The sequence below is a fragment of the Bombus terrestris genome, chromosome 11 (genome assembly GCF_910591885.1).
Source record: "Bombus terrestris chromosome 11, iyBomTerr1.2, whole genome shotgun sequence".
Lineage (NCBI taxonomy): Eukaryota > Metazoa > Arthropoda > Insecta > Hymenoptera > Apidae > Bombus > Bombus terrestris.
This window is the reverse complement of record NC_063279.1, coordinates 17213631-17226852: the sequence shown is the minus strand read 5'-3', so window position 1 is coordinate 17226852 and position 13222 is coordinate 17213631. Positions and strand designations below refer to the sequence as shown.

The window sequence follows — 13222 nt, the reverse complement described above, 5'->3', positions numbered from 1 at the left end:
TATAGGTTGATTCCTAATTACCTATCTGTGTTCAAGAACAAAAGAATTCATTTCGAACACTTTTACGAAGCTATAGTTACTCTACCAATTGTTGTTTACCTATAAAGAAACAAAATATTATAATAAAATTATATAAATACAATTCTGTCGGAATTTTATGAATATAATCTGTATACAGCAAAGTTCGGTATTACCCTGTACACGACAAAAGGAACGCAATTCACGGAATTCTCAAAAAAGCAGAAAGAAATAAATCTTTTGAAACGTACAGTAGATGTAGGCCCGCCTATATTAGCGATATGTTGTAGACGGTTTCTGGGTCATTGGCGTAGCATGTACTTTTTCGCGTGTGAGAGTCGCGTTAGCTGGTTCGTGGTGGTCGATCGTTCGTCCCTCGACTTCGAGGTAATATTCGAAGCCAATTAGAATAGACGAGGCCTCGTCGATCTAGCCCGTTTCCGCGATTCCTCGTGCACCAGCCTCTCGAACCGTTATCCACGAAGCTTATCGACGACTCACGCGCGTGCCTCGTCGTGTTACTTAATTCGAATATCGATCGAGATTCCTAGCGAATCGAACACGTTTCAAGCATTACTTTATACGATTCTGCTTATATTGCTCCACTGGGGAATTCTTGAAAATCGGACGAATACGATTACCAATATTGAAAATTCAGTTAAAATCAGAAACGATGCAGTCATTTTTTGGAATGTCAATCTTGTTTCTAGTTAAGAACTATTACATCAAGCCTTTCGGAGAGGACTTTTTCTTCATAATGATAATGTATGATATAATATGCTTTTGAAAAGGGGTTAATCGTAACAAGTTAATCGTAATTTAGAAATTTGCTGCGTGGTCCTACGAGACAGATTTATTATATATCCACTGTGATTCGCGAAAGTATTTAAACAACCACCCTTGTAGAAGCTTGGAATAAATTTCTGACAGTGAATTTAGAATTCAAGTAGCCTCGATTAAATCGTGTAACTGCGTGGTCACCGATCGATACATCAGGATCTCCTGGTGCGTTCGAGAGAGAAGGTTCAAGCGCGGCGCAGCACGGGAATCGCGTAAAACAGGAAACGGCTCGAGGAGAGAATCAGAGACCGAGGTTGTCCTCCATTTTGATCGCAATGGGGTCAAGGTCGGGGCATTTTAACACTGCGAGATCGATCGATCGTGGCGACCGCATCGGCCTCTCGCCGTTTGCTTCGCTCGGACTTACGTACAAACGAATTTTCTTCTCTATCACGATTACAAATATCTATAGGACCACGATATCCAAGCCTATCCTGAGACTAGGATAATCAGGTCTTTAATAGCGTTAAAAAGCAAACTGGAGAAGTGAAATGCTATAAAGAAATATGAGAAATGTAGAACGTTAACGTGTCTCAAAGTTAACAACGAAAAAGACTAGTCTTTATGGAACACTAGTTTAGAACTTCGCGGGAAAAGTTAACCCTCTATAATGTTATGCTTGGCTTTAAAATTGCAAAAATACGCCCTCTATATTTTCTACATTTTATTCTCTTTGTTGTTCCTGTACTTTGAAACACTATAAATATAGCGAGTAAATATCTAAATATAAATAATTAAAAATTAAATTAGATCGAATTTCGTCTGAGAACTTTACCTGTTTCTATGCTCGTCACTTTGAATCCGTTTCAAAAACAAGCATTCTCTTTGTAAAAATCATCATTTCTGCATTTTTATAGCAATGTGAAAAATTGCAACGGATATGTAACCTTTTCTCCTCATAAGGGAACGAAATTCTAATTATAGAGGGTTAAATTTCAAGATAAATACACGTGTGTAGAATCGATGAGAAAGTTGAAAAGAAACTAATGAAATCAATCGTTGCGAAATCAACCCCTGAATCTCGGATCCTCCTCGAGTAACTTTCCTGTAGCTGGTTCGCGCGATTTCGAGTAGTCGAGGGCTCGTCGTCGGGTTTTTCCCGCCTTCATACTCGTTTCTCCCTCCCTCCGTTCGTACGTTCTCTTTACGCCTATTAACATCTCTTCTTCCCTCTGTCTTACTCCATCTATCTCTTCCTTTCAATTTATCACCTTTCTCTCTCTCTCTCTCTCTCTCTCTCTCTCTCTGTCTCTCTCGTTTTCTCTGTCCGTCGCGTTCTCTCGGTATATTCTTTCGCTTTTCCCCCGTTTATTTCTTTTTCTCTTGTCTCTTTCGGTATTATCACCTCGACAACCGCGACTCTCGAGCGGCTTCTCAATAAAATGCCTCCGTACGTGTCACTTGTCAGGCTTTGTACTTTCTTGTTTTCTCTTTGCTCTCGAAAAATATACATACGTGAGAATGGTGATTGGTCGTCGTGTGATTTTCTTTCTCTTTTTTACCCAATCTGTTTGATCGTGTCTTGTGTTTGTACATGTACATGTATGTATGCCTGTACTAGATATACGTGAGTACAAGTGGATGTCTTTTGTTCGTGTTTGACTGGTCGCTGTTCTCTTTCCAATCTAAAGCTTACGTTCAAAGAAGCAGCAGCAAAAATACGGTGTACAGACACGTGTATCTGCGAGTGTGTGCGTCTCATGTGTGTACAGATATGTGTGAGTATACATAGTCACGTGTACGGATTATAAATAATATTACGGTTCATACAGGTATAGCGAACGTGCATGGAATCGTACTGTTCTGTTTAATGTTCTCTGCACTGTGTCGTTGTGAGTTTCCTCTCGCTCGATCGTGATACATCGGTGTATTTGGACGTGTACGAAAGTGTCTGGACGCGTCTGTTTGTAACGGTGCTCTGCTATTTTGGCGGCAAAACGGAAGAAACGAAAGTTGGTGCAAACGGATGCAGTCGGACCCTCTGAGGGGGATTTTACGCTTCGAAGATTGGTTCCGCGACAGCGCGGTTTCCGCTGGATATTTCCGCCATTTTCATGTAAATAGGAAAATTATCAAAAAAGAAAAAAAAACTGTTTCGGTTTATTTCAATTTCTAGCTAGAAAAGAGAGTTCCTATCTCTCCAATTTTTCGCGCACTTCAGACAGGAAGAAATGTTTTGACAAAGAAACGAGTCTGATCTAGAAGAAAGCTTCGATGTTCGGTACTGTTTAATTTTCAAAAAATCGATTCTATCAAAAATCCTTGCCATTTTACAAAAGAGATTTCAAAAATATCCATTATCACAAAATGGATTGTAGCAAAAATAATCGCTCGATCTTCGGTATTTGAAATATCAAAATATAACTATAAAAATTCAAAACATAAAAACGGCTGATCAACGTCGATTTTACGCGATGAATTGATTCCGACGACGAGGAACAGGCGTCGCGACGCGCCAGAGCCAAGACATCCTGTGATCGAGGCCTGCAATCGCAGGACATCCGTAGCTTCTGACGCGACCGAGTAGCGAGAACCTAGCCGTCAAGGAAGTGGATCGATCATGAGGATCAATCATCAGGAGTGAGACGAAACTTTGCTCGAGCGAACCACGCAGCGTACGTCTGCGTGATCGCCCGGCGCTCGCAATCCTCCCTCGGAAAATGATACCGAACTTCCTTCAAAAAACCGCGAAATCGACGATGAAAGAAAAACACGAAAGCAACCAATGGCAATCCAAATAATTTCGGAAATATCTACGACGACGAACCGCGCTGGTGAATATTTAATTTTTTAAATTTTTGTCTGCTCGAGTGGATCGAAGAATAAAACGGGCAAGAGAGCCAATTTTTTAAACTTCCACAGTCTCTTTTATATTTTTAATTTATATTTCTGAGAATGTAATTATTTCTTTGGTGAAATTTTTGCACGACGAAAAATCGAAGTATTGTTTCGTGCAGATCTCGCGAATGAAGGATTTATTAGGTTAGGAAATCAATTTTTTTTATTTATTGAAACTTGCACATTCGTTCGATTCGTTTAACCACAAATTCGTAATCGAAGATTATTGCTCTTCAAAAAGGATAAGCTTGGTGTACTTGTAAAGATTATCTAACTTAAGTCCCTTTCCTAATAAACTTTTATATTCTGTAGAGTAGTTCTCCATCCATGGATTAGTATAGTATTTAATTAACAAGACGAAATCGTTATTTTAAAGGTAGGAAAGAATCGCGAGAGCTGCACGGGCCGCCATCACGATTCGAAAACGATGAAAAATCATGGCAACTGCATGGGTCATCGTGAAAATGAAACAAGAAAGAAAGAATGCGCAGGGGTTGGGACTGGGGGCTTGTGAACAGAAAAAGAAGAAGAAGCCTGTTACGAGCGTTCGCGATGGCAAAACGAAAATAACTGATAAAAACCGCGGGGAATCGATCGATCGATTCGTCGGGTCGTTCGAATCGAAAATCAATATTGAGGCAGATCGGGCCTGAACGAAAAGAAGGAAAGGCGAGAGCTGTGTCGCGTTGCTTCCGGTCCGCGCAGGGTTCCGTTGGTAACTTGGCTGGCGAGCAGGAAATATCAAAAAGAGGGTGGTTTTTCATTGATTAGATCCCTTCTCCTCATTCGTAAGAGTAGACGATGAAATCGAGATAGCTGAACGTCCGATCTTTCTTTTGAAACTAGATTTTTTCTGCAAAAAAATATTTTCTACATTAATGCGTATCCTGGATTTGACTCTAAAGAGCGAAGATTGCAATTTCGCGGGAATTTTGAGTCGTTTCTCCAATTAATGGCTCTTCCAATAGCTCCTTTATTGCAATCACTGCTGATGCGCGATAGAATTCTTTTCAAATTCGACGCATTATCATTTCGTGGAAGAAGTGATCTCTATTTCGCTCAATGAAAAAAACCATAGAATTTTTGGAATATCTCTCGGCTCGCTCAGGAATTCCCATCGGTCCCGCACGTATCAGTTGCGTAATTGACGAAGTATGCGAGACACGCGGTGGTATATGTTAATGTGTATCGTGTGTGATCACACAGAATATGTCTGTATGTAAGTTGCATGTAACGTATAGAGAGAATATATGTCTGTATATATATATGGATATATATGTATATATAAAGGCAAGGTCAAAGGTCAACGTACGTCTCGATCCATTACAACAACGTCATATATATATATATAAGATAATATAATATAATAATATAATAACAATATAATCTGGTTTATAGAGAACAGTGTAGTTATCATAGGTGGAATTAGTTACGAAACACCGAAACTGAGAGACTCACAAGCAGGAAGAGGAGGGTGTTTTCCTTCGTTTAGAGTTGACCGATCTCACGTTAACATTGCGCATCTGGTAGTCTGCAATGCAAAACACACTTTGGTAGGGTCAGGGACGGACGACGGCCTTTCGAGGTGACGAGAAACGAAAAGCAACTTTTTTTTTCTCAGATTTCAACAATGTCTTTTTTGTTGACAAAAAACACGAGCGAATATATATAGACTTTCTTTAATTTTAATCGATTTTTTTTTTCAATTAATTCTTGTCGTTCATTCACCAGGTGGTCGGCTCTGTCTCTCTCTCGCTCTTTCTCTATCTGTCTCTCTATCGGTCTCTACTGCGCTGTTTCTTTATTACTCTGCATCGAGTTGGTCTCTATCTCTCACGCTATAATCTCTGTCTCTTAGGTGAGGGGCGGTGCGAGCTACTAACCCCCATTCAATTCTTTTTTGCCTCTCTTTTACTTTCGATTGAAACCCTCTCTACTGTCAACGAGTTTGCACCCCCGTCGCAAGCCGTCGTCTGTGTTCTCCGTGCTCGTTTCCACGCCAGGGGGGTTGAAGTCGGTCACCGCGGTCGGCTCCCAAAGCAGCCCTTCTTCCTAATTCGATTTGCTTTCTTTTTTTTTCTTTCTCTCTTTCTCTCTCTCTTTTTCCTGTTTCTGTATATAAGAGATATTTCGATTTCGCGAAGTTTGCTTTCCATGACATCTCTCGGGTCACAGAGTTTTCACGTTCTTTTCAGTGCAGGGTTCACAGGGTGCCTGGGGTATGTCGACGCCGCACCGAGTTCAATCCCTCGAATTCCGACGGGAACGCAGCGCTTACCCCGGCGTTCCTTGACTATGGAAGCGTCGAGCCAGTTCGCGGGTAAAAATCATCGATCGTCTCGGAAGTGATGCTTGTGGCAACACGAGAACGCTCCGATTATCGTTCACGAAATTTTCCATAATTAAATTATCAATACCAAAGACAACTTTTCGCAACAATCTGCTTTTAAATCATTTCTTTAACTAAATAAGCAAATGAATACTTGGTAGAATCGTATTACACGAATTTCGAGTCTCACGCTACGCGTCGCAGAAAATCATAAATAATGGAAATTTTAGATATTATAGTAGTATGAAAATTGATTCTCGGAGAAGAATTCTCGTACTGTCACGCAAGTCCATCCGGAATCGACTTTCGAGGATGACGGAAAGCGGAACAGGGGAGCCGCGAGAGGGGGCGCGTGATCGCCAGTCGAATGAAATAGGTAACTCGTTTGCCTTTTTTTCTTTTCTCGGCGACGTGTGGAATTGCGCACACGGATCGTCGAGTAGTCGCGCGGCCTGTCAGTCGGTCGCCGTGTAACGAGAGGGTGCCGACGTGCGAGCAGAAGTCCACTCTAAATTCGAAACGAAAGGAACGGGGTGAATATTCGCGCGGCGCTAAAACAATAAAGAAGATCAGGAGAATCTGTAGGGGTTGGCAACGGATCCCCTGCGAAACGACCGCTTCTCGTGATTCTCTTGTACTCTTTGCTCGTCTCGATTTCGATCATCTGTTTCGTTTTTGGCTCCTTTTCTTCTCTCTCTCTCTCTCTCTCTCTCTCTCTCTCTCTCTCTCTCTCTCCCTCCCTCTCACTCTCTCACTCTCTGTTTCGATTATACTTTTTTTCTATTTTGACTCGCTTTCTTTTCAATTCGATAAAAATTTCAAGTAAGTGTTTTATTTTGCTTGTAAATTTTTAGAAACAGAGAGCACGCGTCCCGATCGAAAGGGACAATCCGCGAGGTTTCTCTCTGCTTATCTTTCTCTTCTCATTCTCTCGGCGGTCTGTCTCTTCGCGTTCGCGTTCTTTCGGACTTGCTCGATCCAGGCGCTCGACTCTCCGTGAAAGTCCTTACAGATCCTTGGCGCACTATGAAATCACTTTCCTCTATAAATACGATTAAAACTTGCAAAATATATACATTGATCGATATTTAATTTCGATACGATATGAAGTTAAGATATCCGGATGTCCATAATGACGCCAAGGTTCCAGATATCTGAAAAGAAGATTAGTTGCTGCGGGGGAACAAAGAGGCATATCGTTGTCGTTGACGCGTCGCTCGAGTTAGAATAACGTTCGAAATACTATGAAAAGAATTTTATGCAACGGACCGGACACGAACAGTTTATAAAATATTATGTTAGCTCCACGATAAGAAAAGATTTAAGATCTTCGATTTCGTCAAATACACTCGTTATGTATATATCGTTCCAAACTACCCAAATCCAGCACGTTGTCGTTTCATTGAAAAATTCGACAGGTATTGACTAACCCAAAAAAAAAAAATATATATTTTCGTCGAACGTCCTTTCAACTATGGAATTATTACAGAAATTTCAGCAATCTTTGCTCATCAAAAATGAAACTTTGACTTCCTCTCTATAAAGGATTCAATCTCTTACAAAGTTATCCCCTTACGCTCGTTCCTTTTGCGCCTCTCTACTCTGCTACTTTGTACCGGTGAATCTTAAGCATCATCAACGCTCATTTCCATCTCGTACATCCCTACAACTGTAATTCAGCTAGCGGAAGTTACTTCGCAGGATCGTCACGAGATACCCAGACAATTCTCGAAGAACTGGACAGGAGGAACGATTCTCCAAATTCGATCCACCACAAAGGGAGTCGATTACCTTTGACGGAACCACCTGTTCGTGTCGTTTTTCTCTCGTTACCTAGCGGGCCGAATTCGGTATCCGGCCATAGACCGCCCTATAAAAAGCGGGAAAGTGGACGAGCAGCGAAGGCCATCGAGGGGGGTTAGGGATCGTGAACGGGGTGGTTGGCGATCGACTCGACGGAAGAGAGGTCAGCTATAGAGGGGGATGGGAGCAGGGCCCGGCGAATTTAAAAGTAATTTTGACGTCGGCAAGAGCGCCGCGAAAGGGTTTCCGACGGATCGTTACAGGCCTTTGATCGCGAATTAAAAGCTTGAAGTCGACAGTTTAGCGATGCCACCTCTACAGACCTCTCTCTCTCTATTCCCGTCCTTCCCACCTTTCACCCTCCCACCCTTTTCAATCTACACATCTGCCAGCTCTATCTCCATCCAGCCCAACTACCCTTCCTTCCCCGCTCTAGCTCTCTTCATCCACGGTCACTTCTATTTTTTTTTTTTTTTTCTCTGATACTCTTTCTCCTCCGTCGTCTCCCTTTCGCCGTTTGCCGCTGCACCCAGCCAGCCTCGTCCGGCTGTCTGTCTTTTCCTCTCGCGGACCACTCTGACGGCTCTCTCCGACTCTCTTTTTCTCCCTGTCTTTATCTCGCGGCACGCTTGCTGAACGGTTCGTTAACCTGTCTGCAGCGTTTATTGGCGCTGCCGATGTAAAAGGAGAGCTTACCAATAACATATTACTATTTCAATCCTAGTCGAGAGGCCGCGGATAAATCCTTTGCCGCGCCGTACCGAGCGGACCGATTTTTCTTTCCAATCCTCCCTCCAGTACCCCAGATATCTCTCTGTCTTTCTCTCCTTTTATCATTCTGTTCTCGCTCATCCTCACCCTCCAACGCTGTTTCTCTTTGTATGCACGCGCGTCCGTCTATCTTTTCTACCGCTTCGGCTCGGGAATACTTTCGCCCCCAACCCCCAGCAGACCAACCCAACGACAGGCGGACGTAACTGCGTTTTTTCCCGACGGATATCTTTGGATCTCGGCGTCCGTTTCGGGGCTTTAACGATTGTCGATTGATCTTCGCCGCGTTCACTGTTGCCTTTCACCGCGTTTGCTGCCCCCTTCGATGGTTTGGCCGAGAGATGGTGCACGACAAGTTCCGAGATAATAACGACAATCAGGGAAAGGGTCGAGGCGTTGTTGAAAATAGGGTGCGGTTGTTAAGGGTCGAGGAAACTAGGTCAAATTTGTCGAAGTCAGAAGCACGAATTAATTGAACTTGAAATTCCTGAGAGAAGAAGTAGTAATATCAAGTTCCTTTTGAGAATTCTCGATGAAAAATTTGTACATTTGTACCGATGGTTGCAACGATGATGTAATGGTGGCTTAATTGGCCACAAGTGGGGAACTTGTTTAGCCAATTATATTTCCGGCGTTATTTTCCAAACATCATAAAGCCACACTGATCAACTTCAATTTCTGTAAATTTCGTAATTCGATTATCTGGACACGTGATTAGTGCTCAATTTCTTACAAAAACTGACTTAGTCTTGTAAATTTATTTCTTACAAATAAATATTCGTAAATTCAAAAATATAAAATGTTAAAGATATTTGTAATATCGTCGAATTTTCCTATTTTTTCAATCTATGAATTTCACTAATATGTCTTCTAAGTTGCTAAAGTGCAAGTCACATGCATATATTCTTGATGGAAGAGATACAGTGTGGTTACAAATTAAAGCATTACGTAGACACGCTAATTGATCTAGCCGCAACTGTGGCTACAGCTAGCGTCAGATACTCAGTCCATTAAGTCAGTTCCAAGAACTAGTGAGGGTCTTTTATAATACAAGCGAGTCAAGCATTGAAACTTGTAAACTTTATCTTCTAACCAATTTTCTGACCTCGTTACATCGCGTCCACCCGATCGTACTAAAAAAAACTCTACTATCCGAATTTTTTGATCGTCTAATTACTCGACAGTACAAGACCATTTCAGTCCTCGAAATAGCTGACATCTCGAGTGTACGAATCCGAACTACGGATAGCGATCGAACGCTTCTCAAAAATTGCACGCTACGGCTCAACTTTGACCAGAATAAGAGAGAAAGAGAAAGAGAGGTACAGAGAGATAGAGATAGAGAGAGAGAGAGAGAGAAAAGAAGCCTAAATTCAGAAGAGAACTGAACGAAGAGCTACAGATAGGAGCTTCGACGAGCCATCCCCGTCGAGTCGAAAAAGAAGAGGGCTGTTAAAAAACGTACATATGGTTCCTAGGATGCGCTGAGGCACGGGGATGAGGGGGAAACGTTTAGATAGGATACGTTCGATTTTGTCCAAATATGACGGTTCGATGTACACTGGCCAGAGGCGGGCGGTGTGGGTGGCTGGGTGATGGGGGCGATAGGAAGGGTTGGGCAGGCACACGAATTCGAAGGCCGAGCTTTTCGGTCGAGAGTTTCGGCTGGAATATTGGAAAACGCCGAGTTCGAGTACAAGAGAGACTCGGAGGCTTCCCCCGATATGCATATAAACACAATACCTACCCCCTAGTCGTTGGTTTTCGAGGTTGGTACGCGAACGAGCGCGCGACCGCGCACAGACACACATGTGTACGCTCGGACACAGAGCCGAACGAAACGCTCTTAATATGCCAATGTGCACACATATTCGAACTATAGCCAGGATATCTAGCGACGTGTATATTTTATATCCGGCTAACAACGCTGGTTCCGAAGTGGGCGACAACCAGAGAGGGTGGCAGCGTCTAGCGACCGGGATATCTCCATCGACATGAACTAATCCAAACCCGGTATACCGCTGCCTCGACTTTTATTAAGGCGATATTAAGCCATTACCGGACTGTGCTAGTTTCTCCTACCGGTTGAAATTTATTTTTCGTTGGTTTTTGTTCTTTATTTTCCTTTTTTTTTTTTTTTCTTTTTTGTTTGCCTTGTTTTGTTTGCTTCGGATTTTTAGATATTTCCTGACGCGACGAGACGCGACGCGATGCGGCGGTTACTCGCCATCGGGCAGACTTGTGACTTTTCAAATAATTTCCGATCGATCCGCATTTCGGGACGAGTTCTGTGGTCTGTTGGTCTATGACATCATCGAGAAAGTTGGAGCATCCGCTTTGTCGCGGTTTTTGTATGCAGATGATGTTTGATCGACCTGGTTCGGAAGTTAATAACATTTCGAAATAGGGAAAAATTTGGTTCCATGTGAGTACAGTATGATAACTGGAACCGCGAGGCTTTCGCCTCTCGCGTTTTATCCGTGAACTCATCGATTATCCCTAAACAATAAGAGACTAAATATTCCGACAATAATAGTTTCCTCCGTTTCCGCGCAATTTTCCATGCTGAATATCCGAAGAATGCCTAATATCTGTCCGGCACGTGTCCCCCATATTCTCGTTCCTATTGCACCCCTAGCTGCGGTACGTACCGCGGAGGGACGTAGAGAAAGCTCGAATCGAGCCGCTCCTGGCTAAACTTGGAAACCGATTGCTCCACTCTATTCGATACGCGTTTATAATTTATAATTTTCTCGCGATGGCGAAGAATCCACGGAAAAATCGCCCCAACGATTTTTTCTCTCACCCCTTTCGACTCTATATTATACATATATACGTATACATGTGTGTGTATCTATATATCTACATTTATATACGACGGAGCTTCTAGCATATTTCTTCTCACATTTTTCACCCCCGTCCAGCCACGGTATATTATAAATGCAAGGGAAGCAGACGGGGCGAACTGCCATCGGCAGGATTGATGGGTATCTAATTATGCGAATAAAAATACACCCTCCGCGGTAAACCGGGACGATAAACGCGCTCCTGTGCATGCCGCTGTGTACGTGCGCTTAAATATCTAAGCATGTGCGAGCGCATACGTGTGTGCGTTACACGGAGGAGGACGTATGCACGGAGAAATTTGGGATTTTCCTGGCCCACTGCCTGAATCTATGAAAGTAAACGACGGAGAATTGGCGAGGGTGGAGCGTTGCACGAGGATCGCAATTAATACGAAAGTACAGCTATTCGATCGAGCGGAGATTGTTGCCTGTTAATGGGGCTGAATTATTTTTTCTGTACGAGGAGCGGGTTAATTAACCATTTGAGGAGGTAACGTTCTTGTGCCGTGTAGAAGGGCGTCGAGGAGCGGAGAAGCGGATTATTTGTCGGGTTGATTTTTTTAAGTGGAGGCGTACGAAGCGTAAGAGAGATTGTTCGAGAAAATGTGTTGCTATGAGAATGAGAATGTTTGTAATTCTGACAATTCGACAAGGGTGTCCTGAACAATATTACAGAGGAATCAGAACCTAGTTAATAATTCGGACTGTTCTAGAAGAATCAAAGACAAATCGCTATTCTTGCTCGTCTAATTGACCAAAATGTTGTTTGATATAATTAACAGATAAAGAAGTCTTTGTCGTGTTTCTTATGTAAATTGCGATGTTACATTCTTCTTAATAACTCCGTCAATAATAACAAATTCTTAATTCTCAAAACACACCACCACGCCTCTTAATTCTACGAATGACAAACGCAAGAAAATATCAGCGACAATCAACGCGCCTTTCGAATTTTCCTCTGCACTGCATCGAGGAAGGATCCGGTGGATTTTCTTTTTTTGTTTTTTCTTTTTTTTTTCTTTTTTTTTTTTTTTTGTCGCAGGAACGCATTTCGTTCAGGGTGACGCTTGTCGAGGAGGCGGGCCTGCAGTTTGCTGCGTAGCAGATTTCGGAATCTCCCGGTTTGATGAATGGCCGCGATCGCGAAGCCAGCGATCCCCGCGTGATTAATATGCATTGAAAACGAGCGGCGCTACCGGCTGACGTCGAGGATCGACGACTTCGAGCGTCTAGATCGACCGTCGCGATCCAAGAGAACCGGAACCGTTCCACCCTCGAATATCGGCCTCGTGGTATTTTTCCCGGACATCTTTCGACGTATCTCGAATGTTCCAACGCGTTCCGTTCGCGAAAACGGAAACGAGTCTCCTTTGAAATATCTTGTATTATCTGCTTTTTTCCTTTAGTCAAATAATAGAAATTGTCGAAAAATATTCGGCAAAGAAGAAGTTTAAGAAACAAGCAACTTGAGAAGTGGTTCGAAGATATTTAGAAAGGTGACTGGGAGACGATTAATCAGCGTTAAAGCGGTGCTTCCGCTGGTGGAGTCCCAAGAGGAAGATCCTATCGCGGGGGCGTGGATCGTGCACGTCACAGGTACGCCGATTATCCGGGTCGTAAGGAAAGTGAAACGTCGATAAATTCCGACTTCGACAGGACCTTGGACTAGTGTCCTGTTTAACCTTCCCTGTGGAGGGGTTGCACGTAGAAAAAGATTTTTAGCAATTGATGAATTTGACAATATTAATATTTGCTTCTATATTTTGTACGATAGAAT

The 13222-nt window shown here is 42.8% G+C and overlaps 1 protein-coding gene across 4 annotated transcripts in view; it reads right to left on the bottom strand.

The window, feature by feature from the left end:
- The window catches only part of LOC100648142 (one cut domain family member 2), an 85057-nt gene that overhangs the window by 29554 nt on the left and 42281 nt on the right, over positions 1 to 13222 (bottom strand). For 2 of the 4 annotated variants that reach the window (XM_048410481.1, XM_048410482.1), the window contains one exon: positions 5155 to 5227. The exons of the other annotated variants lie outside the window; for them this stretch is intronic. In XM_048410481.1, coding sequence (XP_048266438.1) covers positions 5155 to 5227 — 73 coding nt within the window. The remainder of the gene's footprint in view (positions 1 to 5154; positions 5228 to 13222) is intronic. 4 annotated transcript variants of the gene reach the window in all.